Here is a 25076-nt window from a genome sequence, read left to right on the forward strand (position 1 = left end):
CAAGTTAGGAAATCAACATTGATACGACACCATCATTCAATCCACAGACTCTCGCACCCCCATCTGCCCCAACTCAAGTTTCACCAACTTCCCCAATGATGTCTCTTTTTCTTTCTGGCACAGTACCCCTTCCAGGAACACACACTGCCCTTGTCACGCCTCTGCAATTTCCTCCAGTCTGAAACAGTTTTCCTATTTCCTGCCTTTTATGTCTTCAACAGTTTTACCAGTTATGTCTGTAACAGTTTTAAGGAATATAGGCCTTATACCCTGGAGAAATGATCCTTAACCATAGTCAGTTTGATGTTTCCTCATGACCACGCTTGGGTTGTGCTTTCTTGGGAGAAATTCTTCAGAAATGATCCTGTGCACTTCTTGGGCCTGAGAAAGGGCATGCAATGTCGATCCATCCCACCACTGGTGATGTTAACTTTAATCACCCGGTCATGTTGGCATCTGCAGTTTTCTCTACTGTAAAGTCACCATTTATCTTTGCAGTTGATTAGTACTTTGTAGGGATGTGTTCCCAAATTATGTCCTCAAACCTCCAGTTACAGCCCTACCTTTCACTGGCAGCTGAATGAACCACTACTATGAAGGTTAATCAAATGGTGATTTTCTATTTCCAGCATTCCTGCTACATTTATTAGTTGGTATTCTACTGTAAAGAAGAACTTGCCTTCTGCCTATTTATTTTTTTATTTACTCATTTACATTAGTACGGACTCATGGATTCCTATTTTATTCATTGGTTGTAATAAGTTACTATCATTATTTTCATGCTTAAATTGACCCAAATTTGGCCAATGGGAGTTCCATCAAGGGGCTCCTATGATCTTTTGACATGTCCCCATTATTCTGTGAATACTTTCTTGCTTTCTGGAACAAGATATGCCAGGATCACCTTGTATATTCCCTGCCCCAGCCCTGGAGTCAGCCAGGACTGGTTTGTCAGGACTAGTAAGCCAGGACTCTTGGTATTTTAAAGAATGGTATTTAGAAACCAAGATCTGGCAACTAGATGTGCTCATTGCTACTAGAGTGTCATTGCTTCTAGACTTTTTCAGTGGACAGAGCTAGGAAGTGTATGTATGTATGTATATGTATACATATCTATGAATTTATACCAGTGCTTCTAATACCAATACAATATCGTGGGGTTCTTTTGAACTTTGCCTCTTTCCATGTTTCACCTTCTCCAATGGTGAGAGACCTGGCTCTCTTATCCTAAATTTATTTAATGATTTGCTCAATCCATTTTCTTATTTGCTCAGTGTAAACAATCTCCCAGCCATATTGGTTGTCTCCTCTGTCGGACACCTATGGACACCATCTCTTCGTTCTCGGGCACCAGTGGGCACAACAGCAGTGTGCATCTGCGCAGCTCCTTCCTCTCCACTTTAGTGTTCTGTGTCCTTGGCGTAGATGGGCTTGCTACCAAATCACCTCCATGCAGCTCACCTCTCCCTGCCTCTATGCCAGGGAGGAAAGAGAGTGGAAGCGAAGAGAGATGGGGGAAAAGGGAAAATTAAAAGAAGATGGCAGATTTTCTCTCATTTAAAAAATATCTGTCTAATCAACTCCTTTGTCTTTCAATTGATCCTGCACTTGGGCAGGGAAGAAGGGTGTCTTTATTGACACCTTCCTTCCACAGTGTGTAAAACACCAACAATGGATTTTAAGTCCCTGGGAAGGAAAGATTTATTTATTTTATATTTGGCTATTCCCCCAGAGAGACCTGTTGCATTTTCACAAACTGTTTGAAATTCAAACTGTGAATTTCTTTACTCTGGTGCTGGCTGTAGTTCACTTCCTCACCTCAGAAAGCACTATCTATCCTTATCAAACTACTAGCCAAATTATGTCCTGATGAGCTGGGATGGCCCTTGGGGAGATAGCTTGAAGTGAGCAAATTGTCGAGATTACTTTGCTGTGGCGTCAGATTCCTCTGAGGGATTTTCTTTTGAACCCAGATTGTATCAGAGTTTAGTGGACTACCTCCCTAGAAAAGTATAAAGGAGGTGGGAATTTAATAATCAGCCCCAAGTCCTGCCTCTTTAGACATAAATGTTTCTAAGTGTTTATCTGAGCTGAAGTGACATCCCTGACGGAGAGGATTGGGTTGGTCAAAGGGCCACATGGGAGTTGGAAAACCAGGGAGGGAAGGGGAGAGGAGTCGTTGGTGGGCGTGGGCAAAAGCAGATTAAATCTGGAGTCGAGGCTGGGCACACCTGGAGGTGATGAGTACTGAGATCACTGGTCCGGGCTGTGAGTGAGGAGGAAACATAAGCTGCAGCTGGGAGCTTTGTGCGCAACTGTGATGCTCTGGAAAAGGCCCCCCAGGCCTTACACACACAGCACTCAGCTCTCTGCTTACTGCTTGTTTCAGACTGTAGCAAACTTCAGTCCTTGCAAGCTAGCAGTCGGGTACAGTGTCAGAGGTCCACAAAGGCCAGAAGGTACATCTGGTGGTGGGCCTCTCAGCAGGCCCCTCAACCTGCCTCACCTCCTCTCCGCCTGAACAGCACTGCCCTAGTCCTTCCAAGTTAGGGAGTGGTGGTGGAGTCAGCCAGGAGTTTTGCCACTTACCTTCTAGCTAAGTTGTCCTCCCTCAACTCAGCTCTCACTGGCTCTTTTCAATCCAACCCCATCATTATTGCTAGAAGAAATTCCTACAGGTTGTTATAGATGATCCCTACCTTAATTTTCAGTAGGAATAACTACTGAATACTGTACCACCATCCTGCTCAGAAGGGTCAAAATAAGTAGCAGACAGAAGAGACTTAGACGGGGCAGTCAGAAGTTAGAGGAGGACCAGAAGAGGCCAATGCCAGGAGGTCTACATGAAGATGAGTGACCAGCAGTTTCAAATACATCAATAAAGAATAGACTGAATCTGGCAATCAGGAGGTGACTGAAGAGGGTTGAAAGCTCTGTTTCAAAAGAGTTACTAGGGTATAAACTGAACTTCACATGTAGAAATGGAAACAGCCAGTGTGACTGCTTTTTAAAGAAATTTAGCAATAAACAGAAAAGGAGAGGGATGGGAGATAGGTTGAGAGGGAGTAAGGTGAAGAGAGAAGGTTTTGTATGGTAGAGGCAGGAGTGGCTCCCTGTGTTGACAAGACCCTAGGCTCCCTGTCTCCAGATCTCCCTGCTGCACAGCCTGCTGCGTTCCTACTGCCACGTGTAGAGTGTGACCTGGGAAGGCAAGTGCACCCAGGAGAGAACACCCCTGACCTCCACTCCAGCCTCTCTGACTTCCAAATTTAACCTAGTATACATTGCTTCTTGCAAATCATGGCCGACAGTACAACCCAGGGCCCAAAGAGCTGACAAAGTTCTGCTCTTACGGCAATCGTAGCACCAATGACAATAAACTAACATGATGAATATATACAGCTGACCTCGACTGTCCTAGGTTTGCATAGCTCCTCTAATCCTCACAACCACTCTTCATGTGTCAGTATCAGGGCTTACTTTTTATAGATGAGAAGACTGAGATTAGAGAGGTTAAATTAGTTGCCTAAGTCATAGGTTGGTAAACAAGAGAACTGAGGTTCAAACTCAGATCTTTCTGATTCCAAAGGCTGTGCTTTTTCTCCTTGGGCACCTGAGGCCAAAATACAAGTCATGAGCAACATCAGACCTGAGGACAGACCATGAATAGCCTTGATTCATGGAGAATATTGAGTTATGGGGCCAAAGAGAGAGAAGTTAGGGCAGATGGATTTTCCAGATAAAATACAGGATTCTCAGTTAAATTTGAATTTCAGATAAACAGCAAATAATTTATTAGTATAAGTACATCACAAATACTGTATATGACATACTTATACAAAGAAAATTGTTATTTATCTAAAATTCAAAATTAACTGGGCACCTTGTATTTTTATTTGTTAAATCTGGCAACCATATGGCCATATTGTGGCAGGTTTTAATATATACTAAGGAATTTAGACTTTACTCCATAGCTAATAAGGACTCATGGAAGATTTTGGCACAAAGGAGTGACATTGATAAAAAAAAGAAAAAAAAGTGTTTCAGACGAGGCTGAAGACAATGGCAACTGTCCAGGTATGAAATTCTGAAATATAAGACTAGGGTGGCGGAAGAAGGAAAGAAAAAGGGCAGGGTCCAGTAGCTGGTTGAATATGGGCAGATAAAGAAAAAGGAGAAATGCAATATGACAAGTTTTCAGCCTGGATGGCTGAAAGAATGACAGAGCTACTGATGGGAACTGACATGTCTGGAGGAGGAATTGCTTTGGAAAGAAAGAAAAATAGACTTTGAGATGATGCTTGTATATCTAGGTGATTTCACAACAGGAAAAATAAGTTCTCTTTTCTTCAGCATCTTCTCCTAGTACTGCAGAGATGGGATGTTACTCCTCATCTTCACAGCCACCCTGCTAGGTGGGTGTTACTACTGCAGTTTTCTAATGGACAAATCAACGCCACCAGTAGGTGGCAGAGTCAGGAGTTAAAGTCTCAGGCCACCTGACTAAAGTGTGGGCTTATTTCCAGTATTCCACACTGCCTCCGGTTAGAAAAATAGAAACAGAATTCCAGAGAAATTGTGGCTGAAGCTGTGGCTGCTGAGAGTTAAGAAGAAGGAGCTGAAAAGGAGGAAAAGTTTGCTAAGAGAACATGTAAGAGGAGGATCAGGGAGAGCTTTGGAGCATCTCTGGTAGAGAAAACAGCACGGGAAATGTCTATGAAGCTTGAATGAGCCTAGCATATGACATGTGATGCCATGTCATAAGGAGCCTTATATGCCATCCCAAGGAGATTAGAATTATCCTATAGGCAATGGAGAGTCATTGAGAGTTTTAAGCAAGGCATCAACATAACCAGATTTGTGTTTCAGAAGGGTCATGCTGGTGGCAGAGGTGGGAGAGATGGACTGATGTCCAGTTAGGAAGCAGCTGTGATGATCCAGGGGAGAAAGAATAAGAAGAGTTGGCAGAGAAAATAGATGTTTGGGAGAATAAGTAGGCTGTAGAGAGAAAAGAGATGTGGATGACAAAGAGGACTTTTCCAGTGTGACTGGGACACAGAATGCAGAAGGAGGAGCATATTTGGAAAGGAAGTGTGAAGTTATTCATCTTTGTGTAGCTACAACATAACTAGAGCTGACAGTAGACAAGCACTAAATGCGTATTGGTTTGAGTTTGATTTTGGACATATTCAGTTTGAGATATCGCTGGAACATGCAGGTGGAAATATTTTGTAACCTGTTAGAAATATGCATCTAGGAGCTTAGAAGAACAATGTAAGCTGACGAGTTAGCTTTGTTAATCAAGACGTAAGTAGAGAACTGAGAAAAGCCCATGGACAAAATCCTTGAAAACACTCTGCATATAAAGAACTAGTGGAAAAAGAAAAGCTAATGAGACAAGCAGAGAATGGGCAGACAGAGAGGCAGGAGAACAAGAAAGTTTGGTGTAATGGAAGCAAAGAGATGAATTTCAAGAAGGAAGGAGTTTGCACATCCATGTTCATTGCAGCATTACTCACAGTGGCTGGGTGGAGGCAACCTGAATGTCCATTGACAGATGAATAGATTAAGAAAGTGTAAATACACACAAGGGAATATTATTCAACCTTAAAAGAAGGAAATCCTGTTATATGCTACAATTTGGAGAACCTTGAGGACATTATGCCGAGAGAAATAAGGCATTCACAGAAGGACAAATACTGCATGATTCTACTTATATGAGGTATCTAAAATAGTCAAAGTCATAGAAACAAAGTAGAATAGTGGTTGCCAGCGGCTGGGGGAGGGGGAAAAGTTGTTATTCAATGGGTATAGAGTTTCAGTTTTGCAATATGAAAAAGTTCTAGAGAACTTTTTAACAATGTGCATATAGTTAACACTACTGTACTGTACACTTAAAAATAGTTACGATGATTTTTTTAAAAAAAGAAGGAAGAGGGGCTGGCCCCGTGGCCGAGTGGTTAAGTTTGCGTGCTCTGCTGCAGGCAGCCCAGTGTTTCGTTGGTTTGAATCCTGGGCACAGACATGGCACTGCTCATCAAGCCATGCTGAGGCAGCGTCCCACATTCCACAACTAGAAGGACCCACAATGAGGAATATACAACTGTGTACTGGGGGGCTTTGGGGAGAAAATGGAAAAAAAAGAAGGAAGCGGTTGTTTAAAGGGTCTTGCTGCAGAGATGACAGATGAAGTAAGGACTGGTAAGTGTGTGTACATTGTACATAACAATTAGGTTTTCATTGCTCACTTTAGGGAGAGCATTTAGTAAAGTAGTTGTGATGACAATTAAATTGCACTTGGCTAAGGAGTGAATAGAATGCGAGGAAGTAGAAACAGCAAGTGAGCCCTACCTCTGCAAGAAGCTTGGCCACAAAGGACAAGGATCTTTCCTAGGTAGCATGACATTAAGGGAGGATTGATTTAGGGCCCACATTGCTCACTTCCATTCTCCCAGGGGTCACAGTTCTTCACTATTGTCTAATATCTGAAAACAGTCATTTCATATATTTTGTCCAGTTTACTAATTGTTTACTGTTAATCCTTCATGGGCAGAAGTAGGAGTCTCTTCTGTGCGTTTAAAAAATTTTTTAATTGTTTTGAAAATAAAAGTAACATAAAATGGAGAGGGAAGTCAGCCAAAAAAAAAAAAAATTACCTTCAAGATCCTTGCTTTTTCAATATCTCCCTGAGGATTCCAGAAAAATCAATTTTATAATCTCTAGTAGGTAACATCCACATTCTGCATCCTCATGAACAGAGTCCTGACAGCACTTGCCTGGACTGACTAACAATTTGGCATCCTTCTAACTAGTATTTTAAGAATATTTTCAACAGTATATAATGAATGTAAAAGAAGCTTATTTTCTATTATAGAATTGAATGCCTCTTTCTTTATGCTTATAAACCATCTGTCAACTGACCCCTCAGCCTTTCTTTTGAGGTCTCCCATGTGACACTCCACTCACAGGTAAGTGATGTAGGATCATCAACTTCTTGAGGTGTACTATTTACTCTTTCAGGGGTAAATTAATGGAAAATTCTCAGTTTTTGTTTGAAAATAACTTTAGTTCTCCTTTGGCTTAGCTAGGGATAGAATTCTAGATTGACCATTTTTTCCCCTCAATACTTTGAAGAACTTACTCCATTATATTTTGGTCTTTAATTATGCTGTTGAGAAGTTTATCATCAGTGTAACTGTTGTGTCTCTTAGTTAATTTGTCTTTTGTCTCTTCCATTGAAACTTTGTTCTTTGTATTTGGAGATCTGAATTTTCACTACAATGTGTCAGTCTATACATTTATTTTGAGTTATCCTGCTCAGGACCTAAGGATTCATGCCTTTCATCACATTGGCATTAATCCCAAATTATGAGACCTTTTATCGACTACATGAATTGTGTATTAGTTTTCTATTGCTGCCATAATAAATTACCACAAATTTAGTGGCTTAAAACAACACCAACTGATTATCTTACAATTCTGTAGGTCAGAAGTGCAATACAGGTCTGAATGGACTAAAATCAAGGTGTCAGCAGGGCTGTGTTCCTTTCTGGTGGCTCTAAGAGAATCCCTTTCCTTACCTTTTCCAGCTCCTAGATGCCACCCAATTCCTTGGTTCATGCCCTCTTCCTCCATCTTCAAAACCAGCAATGTAGACTCTCTTTGACCCTTCTTCTGTTGTTACACCTCTTTCTTTCTGACCACATCCAGGAAAGGTCCACTTTTAAGGACTCCTGTGATTACACTGAGCCCACTGGGATAATCCAGGATAATCTCCCCATCCCAAGGTCCTCAACCTTAATCACATGTGCAAAGTCCCTTCTACCATGTAGGGTAACATATTCACAGATCCAAGGATTAGAACATAAACATCTTTGGAGGACCATTATTCAGTTTATCACACCTTAGGACCTCAGCTACTAATATCAAAGTCTCATCCAGTTTTTGGTGGGTGTTCCCAAGGGTCTTAAATTCTCTTGCTCCAGCTACCTTATTGAGAGGCTTGGCTATCACTTCTACTACCAGTACCCTCTGAGAATGTCCTTCCTCTAGATACCATAGCCATTGATGGTAATCAATTAGACTTCGGATGGTGGTCTTCTGGAGCCTTTAGGGTCCAAAGGCTACACAGAGGCAGAAGGGAAAGGGAGAGAAAAAGTGGCTTGTTCCTCAGCTCTATGGCTACAGTTTTTCCCCTGAGTTTTGGAATATACTGAATAATCTCAGGGTCTCAGTCCCAAACTTTGGGAATAGTCCCAAAGTTTTTCATGAATATAGAGCTTTTTCTCTTTCTAAAACTAAACATTCTTTCCAAAGAAGTTCAAAACCACCATTAGTTCTAGCTGATGGGTGAGCCCCATTCTATCCCCATTGTTATTTCCTTTTTCTCTTACACTCCATCCCTGGCACACCTGCGCCAAACTCCTACCAAAACAATGGAAGTCATCGTGCATATTAATTGATGCACGTGGCTTACCAAAGTGGCCCTGTTCCCACTGGTTCTCTAAACTGCCAATTTCTGAATACATTTGGAGGTCAGTTAAGACACCCTTCTATAGAATGATTGAATTAATGAAATATTACACATTTAAACACAGCTTAGGTGGAAGATTCCCTCCTAGGTTCTTTTCCTACAACCTACATTATTCAAGAGAACATGACATCAGAGATTATCTCAATCTTTTATCCTACGTAGAACCAAAGTCTCTTCAGATTTGGTTCAGCTTGACTTTTGCTAAGCTCCTTCCTATATTCTTATCCTTACATATTTTCAGGTCCTACAGTTCTTTTGGAATGGAGGCAGATTCCTTCTGGAGTAGGACCTGCACTTCCCTGCTCAGGCTGTGCAGAGCTCTGACACTCATTATCAGACTGGAGGCAAAAAAGGGTGATGAAGGCATGTTTTGAGGAAAACAAGAATCATCTTGTAATGAATCTATTTCCTATTGCCTTCACATAGCGGGTGTATCAACTCCAAAATCCCATTTTCAGGGTCTTCTCTTAAAGACCACTCCTGGTAGCAGCATTTTTAAACCAAGGGGCCTAAGAAAACAAAACTTGAAGCAAAAGATTATATACTAATGATTTATTGAGAGTGAAATTCCAGGGAAGAAAGTGTTAGTGAAAAAGGAAGTAAGATAGGGGAAAAGTGAAAACAAACATAAGAGATGTGTTATCAAGATGGCCATAGCTGGAGGCTGGCCCTGTGGTTGAGTGGTTAAGTTTGTGCACTCCCCTTCAGTGGTCCAGGGTTTCGCCTGTTCAGATCCTGGGCATGGACCTAGCACTGCTCATCAAGCCATGCTGAGGCAGCATCCCACATAGCAGAACAAGAAGGACCTATGACTAGAATATACAACTAAACTATGTAATGGGGGGCTTTGGGGAGAAGGAGAAAAAGAAAAAAAAAGATTAGCAACAGATGTTAGCTCAGGGCCAATTTTGGGGGGAAAAAAAAAAAAGATGGCCATAGCTTCATGGCAAACAAAGCTGGTTGCTTGATCTTCCAGGGTATCTCCTCCAGAGAGTTCATATGAAGCTACTGCTTCTTAGAACAGTCCATTACACTAGAGGAAGAGTAGGCAATGCTGGCTTCTTTCTGTCTCGTCTCTCTCATTGGTTAAGGTTTACTCCACCCCCAAACATTAACTCCCCACCACTTCTGGACTGTATTACCCAGCACCTCCAGGTAGCGTCTTGGGAAGCCAGAACCTCTGCAGTCCATTCTGGCCAATTTTCAGCTGCTTCAGTCCTTCCTCCTGGTGGCTCCTACATGTGGGGTACTACTAGTCCGTACCTCAGTTCGTGGGGGCCAGATGGCAACAGGGGCTGTGGCTGTAGCTTATGACTGGGGATACCTCAGAGGGTTTTTGTGAGGTCTCAGTCAAGTAGTACCTGGTGCCTAGCATTTAGTAAGTACTCACCAAATGTTAGCAATTATTATTAATAGTAATTAAGTGCAATTTGTGTGTGTGTTATGTGACATGACTGGTATGAGCATTTTCCCTACCCCTTCTAAGCCTTTGTTAAGCACCACTGGACCCATTCAGCACTCTGATATAGAGCCAGACGCATCTGAGTGCTTCAACAATGCCCTGGGCTGTGGTCCACAGCAGCAGGAGACAGCCAGGCAGCCAAATGGATTTGCAACAAATTCACAATAGTGGTGGCCACCAGCCAGGCAGCATACAGCTATGCAAAGGAGCTGAGTATTTTGTCTTTATAAAAATATGACTAGTGAGAATGCCTTCCATTGTCTAGCCACCTTAAAACATTCTTTTAAACATTTAAGTTGTCTCTGAAATCCACTAAGGAAATAAATTGGTATTGTTTTTTGTTCTATAAATTAGAGCCGTGTAGCCGAAGGATAATTTTCCCATCCACAGAGTCACAGATTTGCTTCTGAAACCAAGAATACAGGAGCCCTCACATGTCAAATATCTGAAGGATAATATTTTCTTGGGGAAATCTGCTACATCGCCCTCTGAGTTTGGTTAATCATAAATAAATATCCCTCATTTAATGAATAATTCAAATCGTAGTCTTGTCACCATGGGAAAGAGGGCTGTCTCCTTCAATTTTTCTTTATGAGGCACTCAGTGCCACAGACATAATGTTTACTCCCCTTGAGGGATCAACAGCTCTTGACAAGTGGAAATATGATTTCAGCAAAGAACTTGCTGTTCTATATGTTAAAAACTGCTTCAATATTCTGTTTTGATTCCTGCTTAAAATATATGGAGAGGATTTTTATAGTCAAGGTGAATCAACGTACTGATGAATGTGATAGATATGAGCTTTGAGAAGAGGTGAATTTGGGGCTTTTGAAAAATATGCCTTTTGCTTTTCTGGAAGCAAGAGTTGAGTTTTTAAAATAAAACCTGGTAGAAGTTATTCAGTCTAATGAAAAATAAAACCTGTAACATGGGTGGTTTCTAATAAATTTCCTAAATCATGTTTTTCTTGTTGATGACAAATGTTTAGCATGAGTGTCTGGTATTTGTCTTAAAACAACTTGATGACCTAGTTGTCCCTGTTCCCAGATCTGCATCACCAACCCCATTACCTGAGAACAGATTTGGCTCCATCAGTTCTGATCTTTGGCCTTGTACCTTAAACATGGCATGTGGCTCCTGTCTGGATGCCTCAGGCCACCCTCAGCAACTACCAGCTAGACCTAGCCCAGCCCCCAGCCCCACATCTCTGAGATTGTCGTTGGCCCCAGGAGAGGAGCTGGACATGCACAGGACATGGAGCCAGCTGCCATTTAGGTTGCAGAGAAATATAAGAAATACATGGTAGAGTTATTCAGAAAGTACTGAACTTTAAGATGGGAGATGTGAAAGAAAGCAAGCCAGGGAACCAAGGAGAGAAGAGCATATTCCTTAAGCATCTGTATGTTCCAAGTGCTTTAAAGTTAAGACATTTAATCTTCACGGCAACCCTTTAATGAAGCCATTATCAGCTTCATTTATATAACTGTGAGAACAGAGGCTCCAAGAGATTAGGTAATTTTTCCAAGTCACTTAGGTGTAGATTTCTTAGGGAAAGTTGGTAGTTCTGTTTAGTGATTGTGTACATGGATGGGTGGTATGAAACAGTATTAAGAAAGAGATTAGAAAGCTAGATTTTGCCCAGACAGTGAAAAGCCTTATTAAACCATGTCCTTTTCACTATACTAGGCTGGCTTAGGTCTTTGTTAGCTCTGTAAACAAAGGCAAGTGTACTTAACCTCTCTCTGCCTGAATTTCCTTGTCTTTGAAATAGAGGGGAGAAATGTGAGGTCGTCATACCTACTACAGAAGGTTTTGTTATTTCCAATGAGTTAATGTAAAGAAAAGAAATTCATACATGGAAAAATTCCATACAAATTCAACTTTTCTCATCGTTTCTAGTTGCAAAAATTTACAATCCAGCTGGAAGGACATGACATAAACATAACTTACATAGAATAACCACAGAAGTGTAACTCAAGGTTTAGTTGTCTTGATGTCCCCCAATCCTCCAGCCTACTGGAGAATCCTCCATCCTTTAAGGTTTAATGGAAATGTTCTTGAACCCTCGTTCTATATAAAATGAGAAAAACCAGCATTGTTCCCAATATTTCTGAGGTTTCTTGGACACCCTACTTCTCTCCTTATAATCTGTGGTTCTGTTTTACTCCTTCCGCTGACTGCTTTGCCTGGACTGCCTACACCACACCATCTACATCCGACACCACCTGGATTCTTGAATTCTTCAAAATACCACTGGTACTAGGCCATATGTAGAGCAAAATTTTACTGAAGATTTGAGGCCAAAGCTGGTGGGGTTACAACAGGGTAAATATTAGGTATCCCTGGTCTTAAATGCTCTTTTGCCCATTTCTGCCTCTGAGAAGTCCTCTCTGGCCATCTCTTCACCAACAACCCTAGCCCAGCATCATTTTTATCCATTTTTTCTTTCTTTTGCCTTCCCATTTTCTACCTGCTACCCATAAGCTCTCACTCCCCACCATTCCTCAAGTAGCAATAATAACTAACACTGATTAAAAGCTTACTTTGTACCAGGAAGTATAAGTGCTTTATATGTTCTTTATTTAGCAGACATTTTCTCTCCTTCTGTTTTGCCCCAGGTATTCAGGCCCAGGTATTGGAGCTTCATCGTTTTTACTCCTCAACAAATATCAGACATCTCTTTTGGATTTTTTTTTTTTTTTTTTTTTTTTGCGAGGCATAGTGCTAGCTCCTAGGGCGTTGGTAACAAATAAAACAGACTTGGTCTCTGCCTTCATGGAGCTCCATATTCAAAGAGCTGGTAAAAGTAACTTGTTAAATAAAGACAATTCTGTCTTTGAGGGAATTATCAGCTTTTATAGCAGCCATTTTTCTACTTGCTGCAACACAAGATAACAATAAGACAATAGCAAAATAAGGCAAAAATACAGAAGATGCCACGCAGCAGGATTGACTGGCACACAAGTAGTTCAGAAAGTATAAATACTTTAGAAGCTGATGAGATCACTTGAGTTGAACCAGTGGGCCTTGAGGCACTGGATTGGAGCAAGTGGAAGGCAGGCAGAGAAGGCTGGGATGTTATGAGAATAGACATAGTGATTAAGACCAAGGCCTTTGGAGCCGGCCCTGATGGCCTATTGCTTAAAGTTTGGCACGCTAGGCTTTGGTGGCCCAGATTTGGTTCCCGGGTGTGAAACCACACCACTTGTCTGTCAGTAGCTATGCTGTGGCGGTGGCTCACATCAAAGAACTAGACGGACTTACAACTAGAATATATAACTAGGTACTGAGGCTTTGTTGAGGAATAAAAAAGAAAAAAAGAGAAAGATTGGCAACAGATGTTAGCTCAGGGTGAATCTTTCCCAGTAGTTCTCTGAACTACTCTCTTCTCAGCCTCCTCTCTTCCCTCTGCCTGGGCCTCCGCTCCCAGGGATGGGGGGAGATTTGTTTGCGGGAGCCAAGCGCATGCGCCATGGCGCCTCCCATAACGCGGAGTCAACCTGTTTGCCCCGCCTCCAGGACAGAGCCCGAGAGCGATTGGTCCCCCTTGCGCGCCTCCCAGGATTGACCGGAGCTACGCGCCCAGCCCGGGCCGCCCAGCCCACTTCCGCGTGGGTCCCTTGAGTGTTCCCCTGCGGGCGCCCCTTAGCCCAACGAGTCGGCGTTGTGTTTGCTGTGTCGCCTTCAGTCCCGGCTTTTCCTGTTCGCTCCTCCTGCGTTTGAGACTGTTCTGCAGGTGATGGTGTTAAGACTGTCATGCTTCCTGCTGTTACAGCTCGGCCCTCTAAGTGCAAGAGTTTACACCAGATTTGTTTTAAATAGGAAATTGGGAATTAGGAAGTGGGCCCTTCCACCAGAAAGGAGATGCTTCTCACATGCTTCCTTTTGTGAACTAAATTTCACACATAACTCAATAAATTGATAATTGTGAACTCATTTCCTTAAATAGTAATAACAGTAGCTAACCCTTAGGTTGGGCTTACAGCTCACTCTTTTGATCCCTTTACAACTTCTCATCCTTTACCTATAAGATAGGTCCCATTATCCCCATTTGAGAGGTGAGGATGTCAAGGCCCAGAGAAGTTAAGGAGCTTGCCCAAGATCACCCTGGGATAAGGGGTGAAGCCGGAATCAAAACCCAAGTAATCTGGTCTAGTGTCCAGTTCCATTAACCACTGCATTCTGCTATCTCTCCTAAAGAACCAGGCTAGGGGCGAAATCAGTGTTCAGGTCAAGAGGCAGTTTATTGAGGCTTCGTTTTCTTTTATGTCAAGTTTGGAAAACGTGGGAGAAGTGATAGGAATGAAGACTGGAAAGAAGACTAAGAGGTTCTGAACTCAGATAATTGTGAAGTGGAAGAAGGTAGCTTAGCTAAGGGGACATACAAGTAATTACATCCATGTTTTAAAATATACATATAATTTATTGAGGTGAAAATCACGTAATATAAACTTAACCATTTTAAAGTGAACAAATCAGTGACAGAACATTCACAATGTTGTGCAATCACCACCTCTATCTAGTTCCAGAACATTTCCATCACTTCAAAGTAAAACCACATAGTCATTAAGGAGTCATTCCCTATCCTCCTCCCCACCCCCCAGGCCCTTGGCAACCACCAGCCTGTATTCTGTCTTTATGGATTTATTCTGAATATTTCATATAAATGGAATCATACAAAATAGAAGCATACAATAATAAGCCTTTGTGTCTGGCTTCTTTGAATTAGCATAATGTTTTCTAGGTTCCTCTGCATAGCATATATTGGTACTTTATGATTTTTATGGCTGCGTAAAATTCCATTGTATGTACATAACATGATTTGTTTATCCATTCCTTCATTGATGGACGTTTGAACTCTTTCCACCTTTTCACTATTGTGACTACTGCTTCCATGAATATGCATGTACACGTATTTGTTTGAATACCTGTTTTCAGATCTTTGGGGTGTATACCTAGGAGTGAATTGTGAGGCCATGTGGTGATTCTTTGTTTAGCTTTTTGAAGAACCCCTACATCCTTTGAAACTCTTCCCTAAGGCTATAATATTATAAGTAATATTAGATATAAGAAATATATTAAACACTTAGAATGTCTCAACCTTAGCACTTTTGACATTTGGGGCCCTGAGAATTCTTTGTTGGAGGGAGCTGACCTGAGCACTGTAGGATGTTTAGCAGGAATCCTGGCCTCTCCCCAGCAATGTCAGTAGCATCCCCCCAGTTGTGACAACTAATAATGTCTCAAGACGTTACCAAATGTGCTCTGGGAGGCAAAACTGCTTTCCCTTCCCACTGAAAACTGCTGTTTTAAAGGATTTCCTGTAAACTTGAAGGAAATATGGCACTAAAGAAGAATACAAAAAGTAAGGGCCTTTAAGAAACAGATATTCCTTACAAATTTGCATACCAGAAGTATTTTTTGTTTGCTGTGTAATGATGTTAAGGAGTTTGCAGGTTTAGAAGTGTGTGACAACCAGAAAAGTCTTGTTAAATATTCATATAACTTTCATATATACCTTTAGTACCATAAACCCAGCTCAACCACAGAACTCCAAGAAATACAGCTTTTCACCGCAGTACACATTACATACCAAATCACATTTATAGCACACTGCATCACATAATTTTTAAGATGGCAACTAGAAGCAAGATTTGCAAGATTTTTTTTTATATTGTAGTGATTATTATTTCAAGTCTAAGCTCAGACAGATCCCATAAAGAATTTCCTATATGGTTCAGCCAAATAATGGAAAGACAAATGCTACTTTTCATTATCGGCATACAGTGAACCAAATGAAATATTTACATTCGCTGTTAAAGATCACAGTGAGTTAGTTGTAGAGTGGGAACTCTGAGTACACACACACCTTTGCCCTATAAAAGCCATCAAGATCGGGACTGTTATGGAAATGGACCAGCCTTAGGCACAGACAGCATTGGTGTAGAGTTCACAGCAGTTAGCAAGGGCCAGAGCGCTGAACTCTTTATCTTCCCAGGGACTGGAAAAAGAAGGAGAGTCGGTGCCATTCAGAGAAGTACTGAAATGAAAAGCCAGAGAGATACAGAGTGGGTCAGATAAAAACAATGCACTAAGTTCTACCAAGCAGCTGAAAAGACAAAAACAAAAACCTATGAACGAATCCGATCACAATGACCAAATAAATAGGACAGAATTAAATGTATTTTCTCGTTCATCCCCAAGATAATGCTAGCAAGAAACCCTATACAATGTGTCTGCTTCTGTGCCCAATTCCTAACCATAGTCCTTTTGGGAATTTCCTTTCCAAACATCACTGAGGCAAAATTTACACCTTGTAATGTGAGTCAGAGTTGAATTTATTCTAAAAAGTGAGCTGGTATTCCAAAGCCACTTTCCTCTTGAGAAAGAACAGCTCAGGCTTATTTATTGTTTCAGCTTTATTGCGGTATAGTTGACAAATAAAATTGTAATATATTTAAGGTGTACAACATGATGATTTGACATACGTATACATCGTGAAAGGATTCCCAACATTGAGTTAACACATCCATCACCTAGCATGTTTACCTTTTATTTATTAATTTTTTTGGTGAGAACACAAGTTCTACTCTCTCAGCAAATTTCACTTATACAGTATTATCAACTATAGTCACCTTGTTATACATTGGATCCTCAGACCTCGTTCATCTTATATCTGAAACTTTGTACCTTTATACCAGCCTCTCCCTATTTCTCCCACGTCCCAGTTCCAGGCAACCACCTCTACTCTCAATTTCCTTGAGTTTGACTTTTTTTTTTTAAGTCAAACCATGCAGTATTTGCCTTTGTCTGGCTTATTTCACTAAGCATAATTGCTCGTCCATGTTGTTGCAAATACCAGGATTTCCTTCTTTTATAAGGATGAATAATATTCCACTGTATATATAGATATACCATATTTTCTTTACCCATTCATTCATCAGTGAACATGTAGGTTGTTTCCATACCGTGGCGACTGGGAATAATGCTGCAATAAACATGGGAACGCACATACTGATTTTGGTTCCTTTGAATATATACCCAGAAGTGGGATTGCTGGATTGTATGGTAGTTCTATTTTTAATTTCTTCAGGAACCTCCATACTCTTTTCCATAGTGGCTATACCATTTTATATTTCCACCAACAGTGTATAAGGGTTTCCTTTTCTCCACATCCTTGCCAGCATTTTTTGATCACTTGTCTTTTTAATAATAGCAGTCCTAACAGGTGCAAAGTGATATCTTGTTGTGATTTTTGTGTGTGTGAGGAAGATTGGCCCTGAGTCACTGAGCTAACATCTGTGCCACTCTTCCTCCATTTTGTAGGTGGGATGGCACCACAGCATAGCTTGATGAGCAATGTGCAGGTCTGCACTTGGGATCAGAACCTGCAAACCTCCGGCCGCCAAAGCGGAGTGTGTGAACTTAACCACTACACTACGGGGCCGGCCCCTATCTCATTGTGTTTTTGATTTGCATTTCCCTGCTAATTAGTGATGTTGAACACATTTTCATGTACCTGTTGGCCATTTGGATGTCTTCTTTGGAAAAATGTCTATTTAGTTCCTCTACTCATTTTTAAATCAGATTATTTGTTTTTTTGCTATTGAGTTGTATAATTTCCTTGTATATCTTGGGTGTTAATCTCTTACTGGATATGTGGTTTGTGAATATTTTCTCCTATTCTGTAGGTTGACTTTTCATTCTGTTGATGGTTTCCTTTGCTGTGCAGAAACTTTTTAGTTTGATGAAGTCCCACTTGTTTATTTTTGCTGTTGTTGCCTTTGCAACAAAAATTCAAAACATCATTTTCGAGACCAATGTCAAGGAGCTTACTCCCTGTGTTTTCTTCTAGGAGTTTTAAGGTTTCAGGTCTTTTGTTCAAGTCTATAATCCATTTCAGGTTGATTTTTGTGTATGGTGTAAGATAGGGGTCCAGTTTTATTCTTTTTCATGTGGATATGCAGCTTTCCCAAAACCACTTATTGAGAAGATTATCCACTCCTGTAGATTGCATTCATTAGTATGGACATTTTAACAGTATTAATTCTTCTAATCCATGAACACAGAGTATCTTTCCATTTATTTGTGTTTTCTACATTTTGTTTCATCATTTTTTTATAATTTTCAATGTACAGATCCTTCATCTCCTTGGTTATGTTTTTTCCTAAGTATTTTATTCTTTTTGATGCTATTGTAAATGGGATTGTTTCCTTAATTTTTCTTTCTAATAGTTCATTGTTAGTGTACAGAAAAGCAACTGATTTTTGTATGTTGATTTTGTATCCTGCAACTTACTGAATTCACTTATTAGTTCTAACAGTATTTTGGTGGAGTCTAGGGTTTTCTGTAGATAAGATCATGTCATCTGCAAACACAGACAATTTTACTTCTTTTCTGATTTGGGTGGCTTTTATTTCTCTTTCTTGCCTAATTGCTCTGGCTATGACTTCCAGTACTGTGTTGAATAAAAGTGGTGAGAGTGGGCATCATTTTCTTATCCATGATCTTAGAGGAAAAGTGTTGAGGTTTTCACCATTGAGTATAATGTTAGCTTTGGGCTTGTCATATATGGCCTTTATTATTTTGAGGTACATTTCTTCCATACCCAGTTTGTGGAGAGTTTTTATCATGAAAGGATGTTGAATTTTGTCAAGTGCTTTTTCTGCATCTATTGAGATGATCATATGATTTTTATCCTTCATTTTGTTAAAGTGGTAGGTCACATTTATTGCTTTGTGTATGTCAAACAATCCTTGCTTCCCAAGAATAAATCCCACCTGATCATAGTGTATGATCCTTTTAATGTACTGTTGAGTTTGGTTTGCTAATATTTTGTTGAGGATTTTTGCATCTGTATTCATTAGGAATATTGGCTTGTAATTTTCTTTTCTTGTAGTGTTCCTCTTTGTCTCTGGTATCAGAGTAGTGCTGGCCTCATAAAATGAGTTCAGAAGTGTTTACTCCTCTTGTGCTTTTTGGAAGAGTTTGAGAAGATTGGTATTAATTGTTCTTTAACTGTTTGGTAGAACACCAGTGAAGCCATCTTGTCCTGGGCTTTGCTTTGTTGAGAGGTTTTTGATTACTCATTCAATCTCCTTACTAACAATTGGTCTGTTCAGATTTTCTGTTTCTTCATGATTCAGTCTTGGTAGGTTGTACGTTTCTAGGAATTTGCTTTTTCTTCTAGGTTATCTAATTTGTAGGGGTATAGTTGTTCATGGTAGTTTCTTATGATCCTTAGTATTTCTATGTTCAGTTGTAATATCTGCTCCTTATTTATTTGAGTCTTCTCTTTCTTTTTCTTAGCTTAGCTAAAGGTTTGTCTATTTTGCTTATCTTTTCAAGAAAACAGCTCTTACTTTCATTGATCTTTTCTATTGTCTTTTTTGTCTCTATTTCATTAATTTCTGCTCTGATCTTTGTTATTTCCTTCCTTCTGCTAACTTTGGGCTTAGTTTGTTCTTCTTTCCCTAGTTCCTTGAGGTGTTAAATTAGCTTGTTTATTTGAGAGCTTTCTTTTTTCTTAACGTAGGTGTTCATCACCATAAACCTCCTTCTTAGAACTGCTTTTGCTGCATCTCATAAGTTTTGATATGTTATGTTTCCATTTTCATTTGTCTCAAGATATTTTTTCAAGTTTTTTCCAGTTTTATTGAGGTATAATTGACATATAACATTGTATAAGGTGTGCAACATAATGATTTGATATATGTAAGTATTGTGAAGCAATTATCACGAGTTTTGTTAAAGTCCATCACCTCACTTAGTTATAATTTTATTTTCCTTGTGATGAGTCAATGTATGTTTTTAGTTTCTCTTTTGATTTCTTTTTTGACCCGTTGCTCAGGAGCATGTTGTTTAATCTCCACATATTTGTGAATTTACTAGTTTTTTTCTTGTGATTGATTTCTAGTTTCATACCATTGTGATTGGAAAAGAAGCTTGATCTACTTTCAGTATTTTAAAATTTATTAAGATTTGTTTTGTGGCCAAACATATGATCTATCAGATACTTTCCATGTATACTTGAGAAGAATGTGTATTCTGCTGCTGTTGGATAGGCTGTTCTGTAAATGTCTGTAGGCCCCATCTGGTCTAACATGTAGTTTAAGTCAAATGTTTCTTTGTGGATTTTAAATCTGGATGATCTATTCATTGTTGAAAATGGAGCATTGAAGTCCCCTGCTATTATTGTATTGCTGTCTATTTCTCCCTTCAGATCTATTAATATTTGCTTTATATTTTTAGGTGCTCTATGTTGGGTGCAGAAATACTTACAGTTATTATATCCTGTTGATAAATTGATCCCTTTATCATTATGTAATGACCTTCTTTGTTTCTTGTTACTGTTTTTGGCTTAAGTCTATTTTTTTCTGATATAAGTGCAGCTACTTCTGCTTTCTTTTGGTCTCTATTTCCATGGAATATCTTTTCCCATCCTTTCACTTTCAATCTATGTGTGTCCTTAAAGCTGAAATGAGTCTCTGGTAGGCAGCATATAATTGGGCCTTTTTTTTTAATCCATTCAGCCACTTTCTGCCTTTTGAGTGGAGAATTTAGTCTATTTACATTTAAAGTAATTATTGGTAGGTATAGACTTACTATTGCAATTTGTTAATTGTTTTCTGGCTGTTTTGTAGTTCCTTTGGTCCTGATTTGATGGTTTTCTGTAGTGGTATGCTTTGATTCCTTTCTCTTTATCATTTGTGTATCTACTATAGGTTTTTGTTTTGTGGTTACCATAAGGCTTACACAAGACATCGTATAGTTATAATAGTCTATTTTAAGCTGATAACAACTTAACTTTGAATGCATACAAAAGCTCTACATATATACTTTCCCCCACCCCAACATTTTATGTTTTTGCTATCACAATTTGCATCTTTTTATATTGTGTATCCCTCAATAAATTATTGTAGTTATTTATTTTTAATACTTTTGTCTTTTAACCTTTATACTAGAATTATAAGTGATTTACCTGTCACCATTATTAGAGTAGTCTGAATTTAACTATATATTTACCTTTACCAGTGGATTTTTTCTTGTGTTTTCATGTTACTAATTAGTGTCCTTTTGTTTCAGCTTGAAGAACTTACTTTAACATTTCTTGTAAGACTGGTCTAGTGATAATGAACTCCTTCAGCTTTCACTTGTCTGGAAAACTCTTTATCCCTCCTACAATTCTGAAGGACAACTTTGTCCTGTAAAGTATTCTTAGTTGGTGGTTTTTCTTTTGAGTATGTCATCCTACTCTGTTCTGGCCTGCCAAGTTTCTGCTAAAAAATCTGCCGATAGTCTTACGGAGGTTCCCTTGACAAGTAACAAGTTGCTTTTCTTTTGCTGCTTTTAAGATTTTGTCTTTGTCTTTAACTTTTGACAGTTTAATTACAATGTATCTCAGTGTGCATCTCTTTAGTGTCCCAAAGAGGAGGCATGCAGTCAGCCTAGATGCAGGCTGATTAGAAGCTGGACCCTCAGGCAGCAGCTGAGAAAGTATGCTGTCAAACCCCTTCCAGGGAGAAACTGGGAGGTGGGTATATTTGTCTGCTCCCTGAGTGCTGAGCCTGGGTGTTTAGCTGTTGAAGGGATGATCCTGTGCCTGTTTAAAAACTGAGTCTTTGTTTGTTATAGTCCTGTTGGAGTTGTGAATGCAAGCCCCATTTACAATTAGAACTGGGTGATTTGAGGGCCCATCCCTTGGAAGGCAGCCATAAAGGTTGGGGCGCTAGATGTGTGTACAAGCTCCTTCCAGGAAGATACAGGCAACTTGGTTTTGTTGTTGGAGTGAGAAGGTAGGCTCCAGGGAGAATCACAGTCATCCCCTAGATGCATGCTAATTAGAAGCCTGATCCTCAGGCAGTGGCTTGTTAAGTATGCAGTGGAACCTCTTCCAGGGAAAGACTGGGAAATGGGTGTTTTTGCCTACTCCCTCTGCGCTGAGCCCTGGGGGGAAAGCCACAGTGAGTGCTCATGCACACAACCATTAACAACAGCTTCTTTGTCTACTACAATCCAGTGGGATTCATGAATACAAGCCCCTGTTGGCTATCAGGGCCAGGGATCTGGTGGCTTGTCCTGCCAGTGGCAGCCAGCACAAAAGCTATGGCCCAGACATGTGTACAAACTCCTTCCAGAGAGATGCTGTTAACCCGGTTTTATCACTGGAGCAAGCCTAAGGGAGAAGGTGGGGCTCCAGGCAAGGTTCCAGTCAGCTCTTAGATGCATACTAATTAGAAGTCAGATCCTCAGGCACCAGCTTGTAAAGTATGCAGTCAAATTCCTTCCAAAGAAAGACTGGGAGATGGGCATTTTTGCCTGCTCTTTCTGTACTGATCCTTGGGGGAATAGCCGCAGTGAGCGCTCTTGTGCCTGTTAAGAGCTGCTTCTTTGTTTGCTTTAGTTCTGTGGCTTGTGGGAACCCAAGGCCCATAGGCTTTCAGAGCTAGGTGTTTTGGGAGCCCATCCCTCGGGTAGGAGCCTTAAAAGTTGGGGCACTTTTAAAGTGTGCAGTCCAAACTGTTCTCTCCTCAGGGAGAAGCTGGGAGTTGGGAGTTCCCGTCAATGGTATGATGCTGTGCCAGGGGTGGGGTTTATGGTGAGAGTGTGTCTCTGCCTTTCCTACCCAATTCGATCTGAGAATTTTCTCAGTTGCCTGATGTGTAGGAGTCACTCAGCTAGTTTCCGGATTTCCTTGAGAGAGAATTACTCCACGTGTAGCTGTAGATTGGTGCATCCATGGAAGAAGGGAAATTCAGGAGCCTCCTGTGTCGCCATCCTGGTCTGGAGTCACTCTAGGCTTATTTAGTATAAATAAATTGGGTGAAAACATTATCTGCTTTAGATTCTGGATACTAATGACACTTAGTAAATGACTTTGGGCAAAAAGTTAGTCATAGCTTTGAAGGCAGAAATCAGCAGGAAAGGATATTCTGTGGATTTTTTAGTGAAGTTTTTAGTGATGTAAAGACAATTCACTGTTCAACAAAATGTGAAATCAGCAATTTTTACTTTATTCATTTACTTTAGATTATGCTTACAGTGACGTCCACTGAACTGCCACAAGCACATAGGAATCATAACTATGTCAGACCAACAATCTATCTAGTTTATAATTCATCTTCAGTAGTACATCAAAAGGATTATTTTTTCAGAGGATATTGGTTGCTTCTCTGATGATAACCTCCAAACACAGGAGGGTAACATCTGTTAACTTGGCATAGTGATAAACAAATGGCAAGCAATAAGATATATTAGAATATATGAGGCAGCCATTGGGTGTAAAACTAATTTGGCCTGACCTTGTTTTTCCAAAAGGGCCTGGTGTGGCTGTTGAGCATGCATTGTATATCTGCTTTAAGCATTTGCTATGTCCCGAAGACAAGAACAATGCCCTTAAGATAAAGATACAAATTCCCCCACATTGGCATTTCCTTAAAGATAAGCATCTCTCCCTAAGCTAGGAATTGATTGCTACACCCACCCTGTGACCACCCCCCTCAAGACAACAGACCTGCTACCTGCTGTGTGAATAGCTCTGCTGTGCCAGCTAGGCAATCTCATGTCTGTTGTAAAAGGGACATTCCTATCATATGTGATGTATGCTCTTTGTTCCAGGACAGTATATAACTACTTTGTACACCCCACTTCTTTGATGCCCTTCCTTCCTTGGGGAAGGAAGGCCCTGGGCTAGCCCTCAGATCTGGCTCATAATAAACTCACCCCAATTTTTATTTATAGATTGGTTATGGATTATTTACATCGACAATAGTAACCTGTAAAGCAGCTAGCACCCCCATCATCTATCTATATAGTGAACAGATCACTTGCTTAATGATACTTACCAAATCTATCTCCAGTTCCGGTTTCTCTCCTGAACTCCAGGGCTCAGTTGGCTTGTGAGTAGCTTCACGTGGTAGTCCCATAGGTACTTCCAAATCAACATATCCAGCTGAATTAAGCCATAATCTCTCCCCTTTACTCTCATTCCTGGAACTAGTCATCTTCCTCTCAATGAATGAATGGCACTGCTTAGACCCACTTGCCTAAGCCAGAAAGGAGACTCTCATTTGAGCCTCCTTTCCCTTCCTCATCCCACCTTTCCCTCCTTTCTAGCGATGACCAGGCCTACTGATCCCCCTTGGTCTAGTGCATCTCCATCCTCACAATCACTTGGTATCAGCGTCTCATCATCTACTATAGCAGTGTGTTTATTGGTCTCCCTGACATTCAAATGGCTACCAGAATGATCTTTTGAAAAAACATCTTATCATGCCAGTGTTTATAATTCTCTAAGTCAAAATCTAAATACCTTATCATTTAATACAAGGCCTTTTAAGATCTTTCAGCCTCATCACCCAGAACTCTCTTCATTCACCCATATATCACTATTAATATACACATCTTATGCTTTGGCAGGACCAAATATTCTACTTCCTCAAACCTTTCCTTTTGTTCATCCTATAACTAGTTCTTTTATATATTCTTTTTTTCCCCCACTAACTTCTTTCAGTATTTTTTCTTTATCTTTGATTTTCTCTAGTTTGAAAATGATACACCTAAGTGAGTTTTTTTTTTTTGGCATTTATCCTGCTTGGTGTTCTCTGAGCTTCCTGGATCTGTGGTTTGATGTCTGACATTAATTTGGTGAGATTATTGTTCAGATATTTCTTCTATTCCTCTCTTCTCCTTCTGGTATTCCCATTATGTGTATGTTACACCTTTTGTAGTTGTCCCACAGTCCTTGGATATTTTATTCTGGTTTTTTTTTTTCTTCAGTCTTTGTTCTCTTTGCTTTTCAGTTTGGAAGCTTCCTCTTGATATATCTTCAGGCTCTGAGATTCTTTCCTCAGCTGTGTCCAGACTAATAAGCCGATCAAGGGCATTCTTCGTTTCTGTTATAGTGTTTTTTTATCTGTAGCATTTCTTTTTGGTTCTTTCTTAGGATTCCTACATCTCTGCTTACATTGCCCATCTGTTCTTGTGTACTCTCTAGTTTTATTCATTACAGCCCTTAGCATATTTATCATAGTTGTTTAAAATTCCCAGTCTGATAATTCCAACATCCCTGCCATGTCTGGT

General features: G+C 40.2%; 1 protein-coding gene across 5 annotated transcripts in view; it reads right to left on the reverse strand.

Annotated features, from left to right (window-relative positions):
• Positions 1–14216: 14216 nt before the first annotated feature.
• Positions 14217–25076, reverse strand: part of SLC28A2 (solute carrier family 28 member 2) — an 86039-nt gene continuing 75179 nt past the window's right edge. For all 5 annotated transcript variants that reach the window (XM_070581281.1, XM_070581271.1, XM_008524842.2 and 2 more), the window contains one exon: positions 14217–16035. In XM_070581281.1, coding sequence (XP_070437382.1) covers positions 15918–16035 — 118 coding nt within the window. In that variant the 3' untranslated portion in view covers positions 14217–15917. The remainder of the gene's footprint in view (positions 16036–25076) is intronic.

The sequence above is a fragment of the Equus przewalskii genome, chromosome 1 (assembly GCF_037783145.1).
Source record: "Equus przewalskii isolate Varuska chromosome 1, EquPr2, whole genome shotgun sequence".
Lineage (NCBI taxonomy): Eukaryota > Metazoa > Chordata > Mammalia > Perissodactyla > Equidae > Equus > Equus przewalskii.